Source organism: Sus scrofa, chromosome 14, assembly GCF_054392235.1.
Source record: "Sus scrofa isolate SSC_HxYL_T2T_F1_AM1 chromosome 14, Sscrofa_HxYL_maternal_Yorkshire_Landrace_v2.0, whole genome shotgun sequence".
NCBI classification, from domain to species: Eukaryota; Metazoa; Chordata; class Mammalia; order Artiodactyla; family Suidae; genus Sus; species Sus scrofa.
In genome coordinates, this window is record NC_139396.1 from 108,824,542 (window position 1) to 108,838,305 (window position 13,764).

General features: G+C 43.9%; 1 protein-coding gene across 5 annotated transcripts in view; it reads right to left on the reverse strand.

Moving 5' to 3' along the window:
- The window catches only part of GRID1 (glutamate ionotropic receptor delta type subunit 1), a 688,013-nt gene that overhangs the window by 46,060 nt on the left and 628,189 nt on the right, over positions 1 to 13,764 (reverse strand). For all 5 annotated transcript variants that reach the window (XM_084996422.1, XM_084996423.1, XM_013983389.3 and 2 more), the window contains one exon: positions 1,798 to 1,993. In XM_084996422.1, coding sequence (XP_084852548.1) covers positions 1,798 to 1,993 — 196 coding nt within the window. The remainder of the gene's footprint in view (positions 1 to 1,797; positions 1,994 to 13,764) is intronic.

A 13,764-nucleotide genomic window follows, 5' to 3' on the forward strand; every position in this document is an offset into this window, starting at 1 on the left:
ACTTGGCTAAACAACAGGGAGAAGCCTCCCCGAGCTAACTGCCCCAAGCTAACACATGTGCCCAGGGGCTCCCACTCCACATAGAGTGCAGTCTTCAGGCACCATGCCAGATGCCGTGCCCCATTGCTTCTGAAGCAGGACTCAGGCTCTGCCTCTCTCCCTGGACCCCATCAGGGCTCTCCTGGGAGGGGCTGGCAGACTGCTGAGGATTTTTCTCATCATGAGGAGCAGGATGGTAAGCCCTTGTGGCCTGGAAGCTTTTGGCAGAAAGCTGTCCTCTCCAGTAAGGCCAAAGAATTGCCAAGTGGCTGGGATGGTGGAACCCAGGTATGCATGTACAGGAATATGTGTGTGCACTAGTATGTGTGAGGAATGGGAGTGTATGCATGAGTGACTACATGTGAGGGCCTGTAAGATGGTTCCACAGAGGTAGAATAGATGAATAGGGAAAGGTATGATACACTGAGGCAGGCTAGACAGGTGTATGTGTGTGTGTGTGTGAATGTGTGAAGGTTGGGTAGGCTAAATAAGGAACAGAAGGGAAGAGATGCTGAGCAAGATAGGCTGGACAACTGGTCTACCCAGAGAGGCAGCAATGGTGGCCACAGTTCACATCTTTTTTGCATCATTCACTGACGACAGAGATAGTAGCCCCTGCATGTGAGGGTCACTGCGAAGAAGGTGTCATCAACAGCAACATCTTTATGACACCTGCCTTCACCCTACCATCTTCCTCATCACAGACCTCCAAAGGGCTCCACAGCACGTGGTGGATGAACACCACACTCCTCAGTCTGGAATCCCAGGCATCAGAACCTAACAAGGAGCGTGACCCACATCTATGATTCTCATCTGTATAATGGAATAATCATGATTAATTGCGAAATTAACTGAAATAAATGAACAAAGTCTAACCCACTCCCAAAGAATGTGTTAACCTTTTTCTTCCCTTCCTCTCTCTGGCCTGGATTCTTCCCACCCAGTGCTCCCTCAATTTCTCCCAGTTCAACCTCCATTCTGGGCTTGCTGTCCTTATCATCATCTCCTGAGCACACTGCCTCTCCATATCACAGTCTTACAGTGTTCCCACTCTCCCCTGAACCCTGTGACCCACTTCCTTCTACCTCTCACTTGGTTCTCTGCATCTGCTTTTTTTTTCTTTTTCACTTTTTAGGGCTGAACGTGCACTAAATGGAAGTTCCCAGTCTAGGGGTCAAATTGGAGCTGTAGCTGCCAGCCTAGACCACAGTCACAGCAATGCAGGATCTGAGCCACACCTGTGACCTATATCACAGCTCACGGCAATGCCAGATCTTTAACCCACTGAGCGAGACCAGGAATCAAACCTGCGTCCTCATGGATACTAGTCGGGCTCCTCACCACTGAGCCACAACAGGAACTCCTTCTGCACTCGCTTTGCCCAGTGTTCCCATTTGGAGTGGAGCAGCCCCTCCACATCACCATCCTATAAGCCCATGAAGGGGGAGGTCTATGTCTTGGGCTCTAATCTAATTGCTTTTCCCTGACCATTTGGAAACTTAGAAGGAACCTAAAGACCAATGCCTTTGCTTCTACTGCCAAAAAATGAGCATCTATCTAAAGAATGTATGCCTCTTTACCTGATACTCTCATGTCTGTGAGAAATGCCTAACTAAGCTGTTGAAGATGGGACATGTTGCAAGTGACAGGGCTACTCAAAGGAGATATGTCTGGGAAGGTGTCTCCTACCCGGAGCATGACAGTCCCCATGGCCCCTGTCATAGCACACACATGCCCAAGTGGTCAGCTCCTGCCTACCTTCCTGATGCCTTCTGAAGGGCTGGACACACAGTTGTCAGCCCCTCCATTCTTGCTGATGGTCCGCCAGAGCTCAGAAAATGTGCTGTCTTGCTCCAGAGGGTTGGTGCCTTTGGCTCGGAAGTACTCATACACTGCAGAATCCCGGACAGTGCCATAAGACATCTCCACTTGTTTAGACAGGTCCTGGAATGTCCTGAAATGCAAAATGGCCATGAAACATAGGTACATGCTATACCTTGCAGGGACACACATGGGTTGCAAGGCCCGCCAGAGGACTGAGCCTGGGTATGGCCCACCGTCCACGTCCTTTACTCCCAACCCCCAGCAGCACGAGTGTCCCAGCCTGGAGCATGACTTGCCAGGGCCTCCCTCATTCTATCACAGTTACATTTCCTTGTAGATTAACTCCATAATGTCACTGAACACCTAAAACCAGGTTCTGTGCTGAGCCTGAGGGACAAAGGATGAGTAAGATAGGACTCCTGCCCTCAAGGAATTTGGAGTCTAGCTGTAGAAACATATAGACAGACAGTCACAGTACAAAAGGGCAACACAGAAGGCTGTACACTGAAGGTCTCCAACTTGAATATCTACAAGCACAAGAAAGACAAATGCATTGGCAAGACTGATGATGGTGACTGGTCTCTGACACTTAGAGCTGGCATGTTGCAGACACACACACAGGGATGGTGACAATTTTTTGAACACAACCCCTCCAAAGCTTGCAGATGTTCTGGAGTTCCACGCAGTTGTCTTTTAAGTTGTTTAGCGATGAAGAAGTCTAGGTTCATCTGTGAAATCTCTTGACTTTCAAAAGGTGGTGAGGATAAAACAAAGCACTTCTGAGAACCTTGATCTGTTATACATGGAGGAGAAGCAAGTAGCTCAGGCCAGGTGCACCATGCAGGGAGGGAGTGCATCTGGAAGGCCCATCTGCAGCCCAGGGGCAGAATTCCAAGCAGGGCATGTAGGGACAGTGCCTTCTTAGGGGTAATGTCAGATCAGGAAGGACCAGTTGACATGAAGTTTTCAATTGTCTGAAGAAATGAGCATATCTGACTAATGTATTGAGAGGACAGAGTTACCAAAAAAAAAAAGTTCTGTGTTGAGCCAGCTTCTCTCTCCAAGCTCCAACCTGATTGCTCTTTATTTATTTCTCTTTTGTAAATCTGTTTCTCCTTATGTTCTTTGTTTTGGCTGCACCCATGGCAAGTGGAAGTTCCCAGGCCAGGAATCAAAACTATGCCACAGCAGTGACCTGGGCAGCTTAACCCTTTGCACCACAAGGGAATTTCTGTCTCTCCTTTTTAATCAGCCAGAATCATTTCCAGCAATCTGAACCATGGTTCCCACGAAGAGATCCAGCCATTTCAGCTTGATTTACACAACCCTCCACCTCCTGATCTCATCTCCAGCTGTTGTTCTCACTTCCATATGACCCCAAAGCCAAAGCTGAAGGGAGAAATCCCACATGGTCCCCATTTATGGCACCAGACCATGGAGCTCCCTCTGCCTGGAATCCTTTTATCTTATTTATCCACTTCTGCAAACCCCTTGAAGTTCCAGCATCCACCTCTACCCATGGGAAGACATCACTATCCATTACCTTCCTTGCCATCTCTCCATCCCTCATGGCTTCTGTGGCAGGAAGAGCTCACTATGACAGCAGAGAGCTGCAGCGCAGAGTGGGTAAAGCAGAAAATCTGGAGTCCGACTACCTGCCTGGCCCTTCCCAGCTCCACTAGCACTAACACGGCAGGCCTGGGCAAGTCAGCTGACCTCTCTGTGCCTCAGTGTCCAAATCTTAAAAAAACAAAAAAGAAAAACATGGCTGGAAGCAGAGTCTGCAGCAAAGGCTGCCTGAAGATGAAATGAGGTGATCTGTGTTCATCTCTTAGAGTAGTGACTGATGCAAAACTCAGTCCCCAGGAACTAGTAGCCATTATTCTGTGATATTATTTTATGTCTGGCCCTGGGACTCTAAAAATTTGGAGGCCTGGAGTCAAAGCAGCCCCATGTATCCTCAGCAATAGACCAGCCTACAGACCCTGCACGCAGAGGAGCCAGCAATGGATGTTTCCTCCTGTTTAGGAGACACAGTCCATGGAATTCCTTCAGGCCCTGCTACATGGCCCAGAAACAGAGCTCAGTATTCATTTCAATACATTACAGATGAAAGGAAACATAAAATAACAAATTCGATGAAGAAATCTTTCTAATTATTGTTCATTATTTATATCTAATTGAAGCAAGATGTTTCTTTGCTTGAAGGGCCCCAAGGGTTGTAACTCCGTCATAATCTGCCTGTAGTGAGGAGGGGGGGATCTTTTTTCCTACATTTTTTTATTTTTCTCATGGTAATACAAACAAACATGAGGCTTTGATGAATGGGAAACATCAGGATGAATTACACAGTTGAGTCTAAATACTGAACTGCTCTAAATTATTGCAGTTTGTACAAGGATGGAATGAATGCGCAACTGCCGAGGAGCTCAGCACTGCTGTTTCATCCCTGCATTTGAAATGGAGATTTCTTCTCTCCTCTTGGTATTTATTCGCAACGGTGCCCCCGGCCAGAAACTCAGGGAACATCCCTGGAATACAAGCAGGCAGCCCGAATGTTAATGGCTTCATGTCCATTTCTGTCCCCGCAGAGGTCATTGTTTCCATCCCCAGACACCACCGCCATCTTTGCTGTGCCAGCCTCATGGCCATCATCCATCACCTCTTGCAGCCTTGAGTCTGTGTCAGGGGATCTTTCCCATCTCAAATGCACATTCCCTCCTTCAAGGAGAGTTTTCAAGCTTCCTAACCCACAGTAGGTGCTACCATCATATTTCGGAGTGAATACACCTATCTAAGGCTATTTGGAGGTTTGAACAGCAAGCCAGCTATTTCTAGACAAGAGCTGCCATCTCCCTGGGCACTCATCCTCTTGTCGGAGTGAGCAGCTTTGGAAGGGACACAGGAAAAGGAATAAAAAAGAACAAGGGAAGCCAGCCAATCAGGCTCCAAGCCAAGAGTCAGAGGAAGACAGATGTTCTTGTCAGACAGAACGTGCATCCAAACAAGAAAGGGAGGCTTAGCCTGGGGAAGGCTGTACTAGCAGCACACTTAATTTATCCTGTTTCTCAAATTAATCTCTTCAGCAACAACTGCTAGTAAGTTTCCAAGCACCCCTTCCCCAAAGAGGGATAAATAGGATCTGCCTGTCACAGGTGGTGTCTCTAGAAACCAGTCATGCCTGACGCAACTGGCTGAAATCATTCAACCAAGGGTCGCATCCACAGCTAGCTAGTTAGTAAGTAGATACTAGGTAAGGCACAGAGGCAAAGAATGGATAAGTGAGCATCCTCATAGTAAGGGGTGGTGAGAGGTCAGAGAGGTAAACCAAAAATAACTGTTCACTCAAATCTGAAAGGGGCTAAAATAGACATCTGCATGAGGGACCCTGGAAGAAAAGAGGAGAAGCAGTTGGCCCATGGACCAGAGCTAAAGAAAAGCTTCCTGGAAGAGGAAGCCTGCCTGGGTCTGGATTGACTAATTAAGTGTCACATGCAGGAATGAAAACTTAGCAGCTTACTCCCAGCTCTGTGATCAGCTGCCTAGATCCTTGCTTCACCTCTTATAATGATGAGTGTTCACGATCGTCCCCAGGCAAAGATTAGCCTCTATTCCACGCTTTCTTTTGAGCCACTACCTCTTACTCAATTGTACTCTATTGAAATCAATAGGGTTTGGGACCAATAGGAGCTGTTCTCTGTATCTCCTGGCCCGGATTGCTGGTTTTGAGGGTCTCCCCTTAGCTGAAAGCAGAACTGACTCCTATGAGTCTATGAGTGCACCGCAGTATCTTGCAAAAGTACTTTGTAAGCATCCCTTGACTCTAGAGTAGTTTTCTCCAATTAAACAGCACCTTCTAGGGAGTTCCCATCGTGGCACAGTGGAAACGAATCCAACTAGGAACCACGAGGTTGCAGGTTCGATCCCTGGTCTCACTCAGTGGGTTAAGGATCCGGTGTGGCTGTGAGCTGTGGTGTAGATCACAGATGTGGCTCAGATGTGGCTGCGGCTGTGTCTGGTATCTGTAGCTCTGATTAGACCCCTAACCTGGGAACCTCCATATGCTGCGAGTGTGGCCCTATAAAGACAAAAGACACACACACACACACAAAACAGCACCTTCTGGAAGTCCCACAATGTCTCCTTCAGCTACGGCCAAGGACAGTCTACCCGGCCCGGCACCACCTCCCTCCCTCCCTCCCCGTACCTTTCTCTATAAGTCAGTCTTACTATTTCCCAGATATATTTTAATTAACAAAGAGACAAATGTGTTTGTAGCATGAGGAAAATCAATAATACAGAATGTATAAATACATCTTTGCATGATGCAGAAATATTTACATTAGAGATAAATACACTTGCAAAAAGAGTAGAATCAATATACAGAATATGTAAAACAGATTCCAACAACTGTGGGGTTGCCATCATCATGGGCCTGATAAATCTAAATCCCACAGTCTTAAAATTCTTCTTAAGGAGAAAAAGAAGTAGTGGAGTGGCCCCAACGTACAGGAGGGTTTGGATGCTCATAATTTAAAGCTGTCCTAACTAGAGCCCACAGAAGCCCTTACTATCATTCTGGCAGTCTCACCCTTCCCTCTCTCATGGCTGATGGTGCTGAGCAAATCAGCTGGAATTGCCTGTTAGGTTTCTACAGCTTCTGGGACCTTCAGGAACCAGTGCTGCCACTTCCCTGTCCATTTCCTAGTCCTTCTGTTCCTTCTCTGCCCTGGCTTCCAGTATCTGTGATCCTTCTCCCATGCACTCTGCTCCTACCCAGTCTCTGCCATGTTTCCCATTCTTTCCACCCCAGACCTGGGTTCTTCAAGGTAGATAAGAGCACAGGGTAAGGCTGAGACACTGCAAGATGCTTCTCAATCTTGGGCTTTGAAAGGCATCTTCAATGTCCTCATTCTCTCATTCATACAATGGGAAAAAAAAAAGCCACAAACATTTCCCAAACACCTGCTTTCATCAAGCACTATTCTAGGTCCAAGGATATGGCCTGAGCAGCACAAAGTTCCCACTCTTGTGGTATTTGCATGATGAAGGTAGGAAGAGAAAAAGAAATACAGGAGTAACAAACAAAAACAAATAATTACCTAATGAGGGTCAAAAAACTTTCTGGGAAAGGACAGAGTGTGTGGATCAGGCCACAAGGGCCACATACTGCTCTGTCCCATATTCCCTGGTTTTGTGTTGCCATGTTTTTAGAACACTGGGAAAATGTTTCAAAAAAAGAAAAACAGTCCTAGCCTGCGGGCAGCAGGAAAATAGGCTGCCAGCCAGATGTCGCCTATGGGTGCATAGTCAGCTGACCAGTGATGTCATGTTTGCAGTGGTGAAAGGTGCTGCAAAGGGTAATATAGCAGAGTAAGGGTTACAGAAAAGGATGGAGGAAGTGACGATGTGAAGTATGCAGGGGGGTGTTTTAGCCATTGGAGCTGACATTGAGGCACGTGCTTCACCATTGCCTTTCTTTGAGCTAGACTGAGAGGAGATGAGAGACCACTGAAAGCAAGGCTTGGACCCGGAAAAGCTGTGCTTTTCGAGGAGCAGAAGCTCACAGGCTCGGGGCTCATCACCCTCTTTTTCCCGGGAATGGGCCCCATACACATCGACTAGGGACCCTCTGGGAAGCCTGGGTCAGGTGACGTTGGGTATGACATCAGGCTCCTCTGTATCTAAAGTCTGTTGTCTGAGTGACTACAGATCAGAATCCTAACTCAGGACACCATCAGGTTAACACTGTGTGAGGACACTTCATGACCCACCAGGATGAGGGCTGTGTGGCAGGAAAGCACATCCTTGCAGGACACAAGAGGCCAGGAAGCCCTTCTTCAAAAGTGTGCTCTGCACACCAGTCACAGAGGGCTCAGGGGTACAGAGCACTCAGCTGAGGTGTGCTCGCTCCCTTCCACCACATTTTCTCCAATCCCATTTCTTTAATAGCTACTGAAATTCAAAGATGCCTAAAATATGCTAAGAGGAAAAAAAATCCAACTCACTTGTATATAGTATATTTCTACTCTTGTAAGAAGAAACCATTGATAAATGTAAATAAATATAGGGACAAAAATAGGAGGAATGAGCACTGAGCAGTTATGAGATCTCCAGTTTTTATACATGTATTTCTGTAAAATTTGCATTTTTTAAGATGTTGTAAACATAAGTGTGATCTGACCAATTTAACTAATCCTTCTGCTGCCCAAGTGTCAGTTCTGAGACTTGAGAGTTTAGCTCTGTACTATCCTTTCTCCTCCATGTCCACCCATTTGGCCAATCACCCCTGAAGCTGACTCACTTGGGAGAGAGAGGCCTCGTTCTCTCCTGCCCCATTAAACTTGTGCCCTGCTGGCTGCAAGGAGCGGGCTCCAAGGCATTGTGATGGGTGTAGCCTCATTCTTCAGAGCAAGGCAAACACTCCTGAATTAACTCCAAGGGGGTGAGCCACCTCAGGCATCCAGGACCTGTCAAGTCCAAGGCTCCTTCATCCAGGCAGGCTAGAGTTTCCCTTACTTGCACATTTTTTTTTTTCCTGCTTGAATTCAGCACAGCCCTGGTGCCAAAGCAGACTGGGATGGCCAGACATGAGTTTCTAAAAAGAGGGCATATGAGTCACGTTTCCGATTGGCCCAATGTAGTCAAGACCCTGGAAGTGAGCAGGGCTCAGAAATAGGTGTTGAGGGATGGGGCTGTGAGCATCACCTCAGTCAAGTTAGATCACACTGGGCCAAGTACCAAGCCAAGGCCCAGGCATGTGGCAGAGGTTGAACCTCTACATCCTTTAGTGAGTCAAATCTGGGGACCTCTAATGCCATTGGCAAGGGGTTCTCAGACAACGAGGACCTTCGCACTCCTGTCCTACCTTCTCCTGCCTCTTATCAGACTACCCTGCTCTTGAGTATCAGCTTGGAAGACATCCTGCTTTTTCAGACCTCTGAGCATTCATTCATGCTATTGTCTGTTCCCCATGCAGTTCCCTGCCTCTTCATGTGACTAAAACCCACCCTCCCTTCAGGAATAAGCTCAGTTATCATCTCTAGTAAGAATAATGGATCTCTTCTTTGGACCTATGTCCCTTCTATGTGAACCCAGCTTAGGATAGTTATTCTAAGATTAATGTTGCCCCAGACTTCATGTGGCTGTTGATGGGTCTGTTTCCCCATCTTGACAGTGGGCTCCCTCTGGATCCATGTCATCCATAATACAGTCTGACAGACAATGTGTGCTGAATTTATGTTTTCTGGAAGAATCAACTTGAATATGGCTAGGGAAAACCCAGGTTGGAGACAGGCATGGTGGTGGGTCTAACTTTAGAATCATGACCACTAACCTCAAGTGACCCTTCATGCTGCCTGGCAATCTTCTAAATTTTCCTGTTCAATTCACTCTCCCTCTCTCTTAGATAACTCTCAGACAATGACCCTGCTTCCAATCTCCTAAAAGAGTAGAAGCAGTCATTTGAGAACTTTATTTCTCTAAAAAAAACCTTCCTTTTCTTTTCTTTCTTTTTTTTTTGTCTTTTTTAGGGCTGCACCTGTGGCATATGGAGGTTCCTGGGCTAGGGGTTGAATTAGAGCTGCAGTTGCTGGCCTATGCCAAAGCCACAGCAATGCAGGATCCGAGCCATGTCTGCAAACTTCACCACAGCTTATGGCAACACCAGATCCTTAACCCACTGAGAAAGGCCAGGGATCAAACCCACATCCTCATGGATACTAGTTGGTTTTGTTACTGCTGAGCCATTGACAGGAGCTCCCAGAACTTCCTTTTCTTAAACCACCAAATACCTGCCTTTTAAAACAGTAGCTGTCTTTGCTCCTATGTATGTCTAACTCTGTCTCATGGATCACAGACTTCCTTGTCCTCTCCAGTACATTGCCTTTCCCATTGTCACCTCTATCTCCCACATCATGAAATTGCTTCGCTCTACAGATCTCTTCCATCAACATTCAAACACATACATTTTTATCTTTTAAAAAATCCTTCATTAATAAGAATCAAAACTACAATGAAGTATCACCTCCCTTCAGTCACAATGGCCATTACCAAAAATCTACAAAGAGGAGTTTTTGTTATGGCATAGTGGCTTAAGGAACTGATGTTGTTGCAGCTATGGCATAGGTCACAGCTGCAGCTTGGATTCTATCCCTGGCCCAGGAACTTCCATATGCCACAGGTATGGCCAAAAAAAGAAACAAAACAAAACAAAACAAAACACCCCCCCCAAAAAAAAAACTACAAACAATAAATGCTAGAGATGGTGCAAAGAAAAGTAACCCCCAACACTGTTGGTGGGAATGTAAGCTGGTGCAGCTACTATGGAGAACAGTATATAGGTTCCTTAGAAAACTAAGTATAGAACTACCATATGATCCAGAAATCCCAATCCCTGGGCATCTATCCAGAAGAGAATCATAATTCAAAAAGATGCATGCATCTCAGTATTCATCATAGCACTATTTACAAGACCCAAGACCTGGAAGAAAAACAAATGTTTATCAACAGAGGATTGGATAAAGAAGATGTAGTATATATATATATATATATATATATATATATATATATATATACAATAGAATATTAGTCAGACATAAAAAGAATGAAATAATGCCATTTGCAGCTACATGGATAGATATAATAATTATTATACTAAGTGAGTAAGTCAGAAAAAGAAAGGCATATATCATATGAGATCACTAATATGTAGAATCTAACAAACAATGATACAAAAGAACTTACAAAACATAAACAGACTCAAAGAGTTTTAAACCAAATTTATGGTTATCAAAGGGGAAATGTGGACAGGAGAGGGATAAACGAGGGATTTAGGATTGACATATACACAAATATATGTAAAATAGACAGGTAAGAAGGACCTACTGTATAGCACAGGGTTATCTACTCAGTACTGTGTAATAACCTATATGGGAAAAAATCTGAAAAGGAATGGATATGTGTAAATGTATAACTGTTTTACTTTGTTGTACATCTGAAACTAACACAACTTCCTAAGTCAATTTAAAAAAAAATGACTGGAGGCCCTGAGAGATGTTTAGGAAGTACATTGAAAGTATAAGAGAGGACTTTCAAAGATTACTCTTTGGATATTTTGTTCATAATTGCATCTGCAGTACCTAGCCCCTAAGCATCTATTAGGTGCTTAATCAGTGTTTTTGAATGAATGAATAGAAACTAGATTATTAGATCATTCTAACAATCTACTTCTATAATGTGAGATATGCAATAGACTTTACAACTATAAGGAGAAAAAATCCTTCGTTCAGTTCACACTCTCCTCCAACCACTCTCCTGTTCTTCTAGGGAGTTATCTATGGCTACTGTCTCCATTACTCTCTTTCTAGGTATCATGAATCTAGCTTAAGTTTTCACCCCATCACTGAAAAAAAGAAAGCTGCTTCTGTTAAGGTCATTAATGAGCTCCCAAACAGAGTGGCCAAATCCCAGTCTTCGCTTTACTCCCACCTACCGGCATTTTGACAAACATGGTCACTCTGTCCTTCCCACACTTGGCTTCCAGGACATCACTCGTCCTAAGTTCTCCCACCTTGCAGGTGCATCCTTATCCATCTCCTTTATGGTTCTTGGTCTCTTTTAAAACTCTGAATCTTGGATTTCCCATCGTGGCACACTGGAAACAAATCCGACTAGGAACCATGAGGTTGCAGGTTCAATCCCTGGACTTACTCATTGGGTTAAGGATCTGGTGTTGCCAAGAGCTGTGGTGTAGGTTGCAGATGTGGCTCAGATCTGGCATTGCTGTAGCTGTGGCATAGGCTGGCAGCTGCAGCTCCAATTTGACTGGGAACTTCCATATGCTGTGGGTACTAAAAAAAAAAAAAAAAAAAAAGGACAAAACGACAAAACTCTGAATCTTGGGATGTGCTAGGGTCAACCCACAGATTCCTTCTCTTCTTTGCTGACACTCATTTCACCATGATCTGGTTAAGTTCATTGGCTGTAGATACATCTATACACTGATGACTCCAAAGGACAACACCAGCCCTGACCCACCCCACTAACTACAGATCCTCTAGACAGAAAATCAATAAGGCAAGAGAGATCCTAAGCGACACAATAGAAAAGTTAGACTTAATTGACATTTTCAGGACATTACATCCAAAAAAATCAGAATACACATTCTTCTCAAGTGCACATGGAACATCCTCAAAAATTGATTACATATTGGGGCACAAAGCTAACCTCAACATATTTAAGTGTATAGAAATTATTTCAAGTATCTTATCTGACCACAATGGCATGAAAGTACAAATAAACCACAGGAAAATAAATGAGAAAAAACTTACTACATGAAGATTAAACAACATGATACTAAAAACCAATGGGTTGATGAGGAAATCAAGAAGGAAATTAAAAAATACCTCAAGACAAATGATAATGAAACTACGACCACTCCAAATCTATGGGATGCCACAAAAGCAGTGCTCAGAGGGAAATTCATAGCAATACAGGCCTTCCTCAAAAAAGAAGAAAAATCTCAAATCAGCAACTTAACTCACCACCTAAATGAATTAGAAAAAGAAGAACAAACAAAACCTAAAGTCAGCAGAAGGAAGGAAATCATGAAGATCAAAGAGGAAATCAATAAAATAGAGATTCAAAAAACAATAGAAAAGATCAGTAAAACCGAGAGCTTGTTCCTTGAAAAGGTAAACAAAATTGACAAACCTCTGGTTAGACTCACCAAGAAGAGGAGAGAAAAAACCCAAATAAACAAAATAAGAAATGAAAACAGAGACGTCACAATGGATACTACAGAAATACAAAAAACCATAAGAGAAAACTATGAACAATTATATGCTAACAAATTTGACAACCTAGAAGATATGGACAACTTTCTAGAGACTTACAGCCTGCCAAAACTGAATCAAGAAGAAATAGATCAACTGAATAGACTGATCACTAAAAATGAAATTGAATATGTCATAAAAGCACTCCCTACAAATTAAAGTCCAGGACCAGATGGCTTCACAGGTGAATTCTAGTACACATACAAAGAGTAACTTATACTCATCCTCCTTAAACTTCTCCAAAATGTTGAAAAAGGAGGAACACTCCCAAAGACATTCTATGACACCACCATCACCCTAATTCCAAAACCAGACAAAGATACCACCAAAAAAGAAAACTATAGGCCAATATCTTTGATGAATACAGATACAAAAATTCTCAACAAAATTTTAGCCAACCGAATCCAACGACATATAAAAAAGATCATACACCACGACCAGGTGGGATTCATCCCAGGTTTACAAGGATGGTTCAACATATGCAAATCAACCAACGTCATATACTACATTAACAAAAGTCAAAAACCACATAATCATCTCAAAAGATGCAGAAGAAGCATTTGACAAAGTTCAATATCCATTCATGATAAAAACTCTTACCAAAAGGGGTATAGAGGGAACATATCTTAACATAATCAAAGCCATTTATGACAAACCCACAGCAAATATAAACTCAATGGAGAAAAGCAGGCATCTGCCCTCCTGATATTGCCATTTGAATGGCTATTAGTCCCCAAAGTAAATATGTTCAAACACAAGTTCTTAAATTGCAAACCACAAACCCCACCACCAAATCTGCTCTTTCTCTAGTTGATCCATTCTGATGTCAAATGCTGCTCTGTTTTTTGACATGCTGTGGCTCAAAGTCTTGGGATCACTGCTGATTCATCTCTCTTGCAAATCTTACATTCAATCTCAGCATGTCTGATATCTTCCACCATCAGGATAGATCCAGAATCAGATTGTTTCTCATCATCTTCATCACAAACCACTCCGTGTCTGCCCAGGATGTTGACATCATCTCCTTAGTGGTCTTCTTACTTCCACCTTTTAACTCTATAGTCTA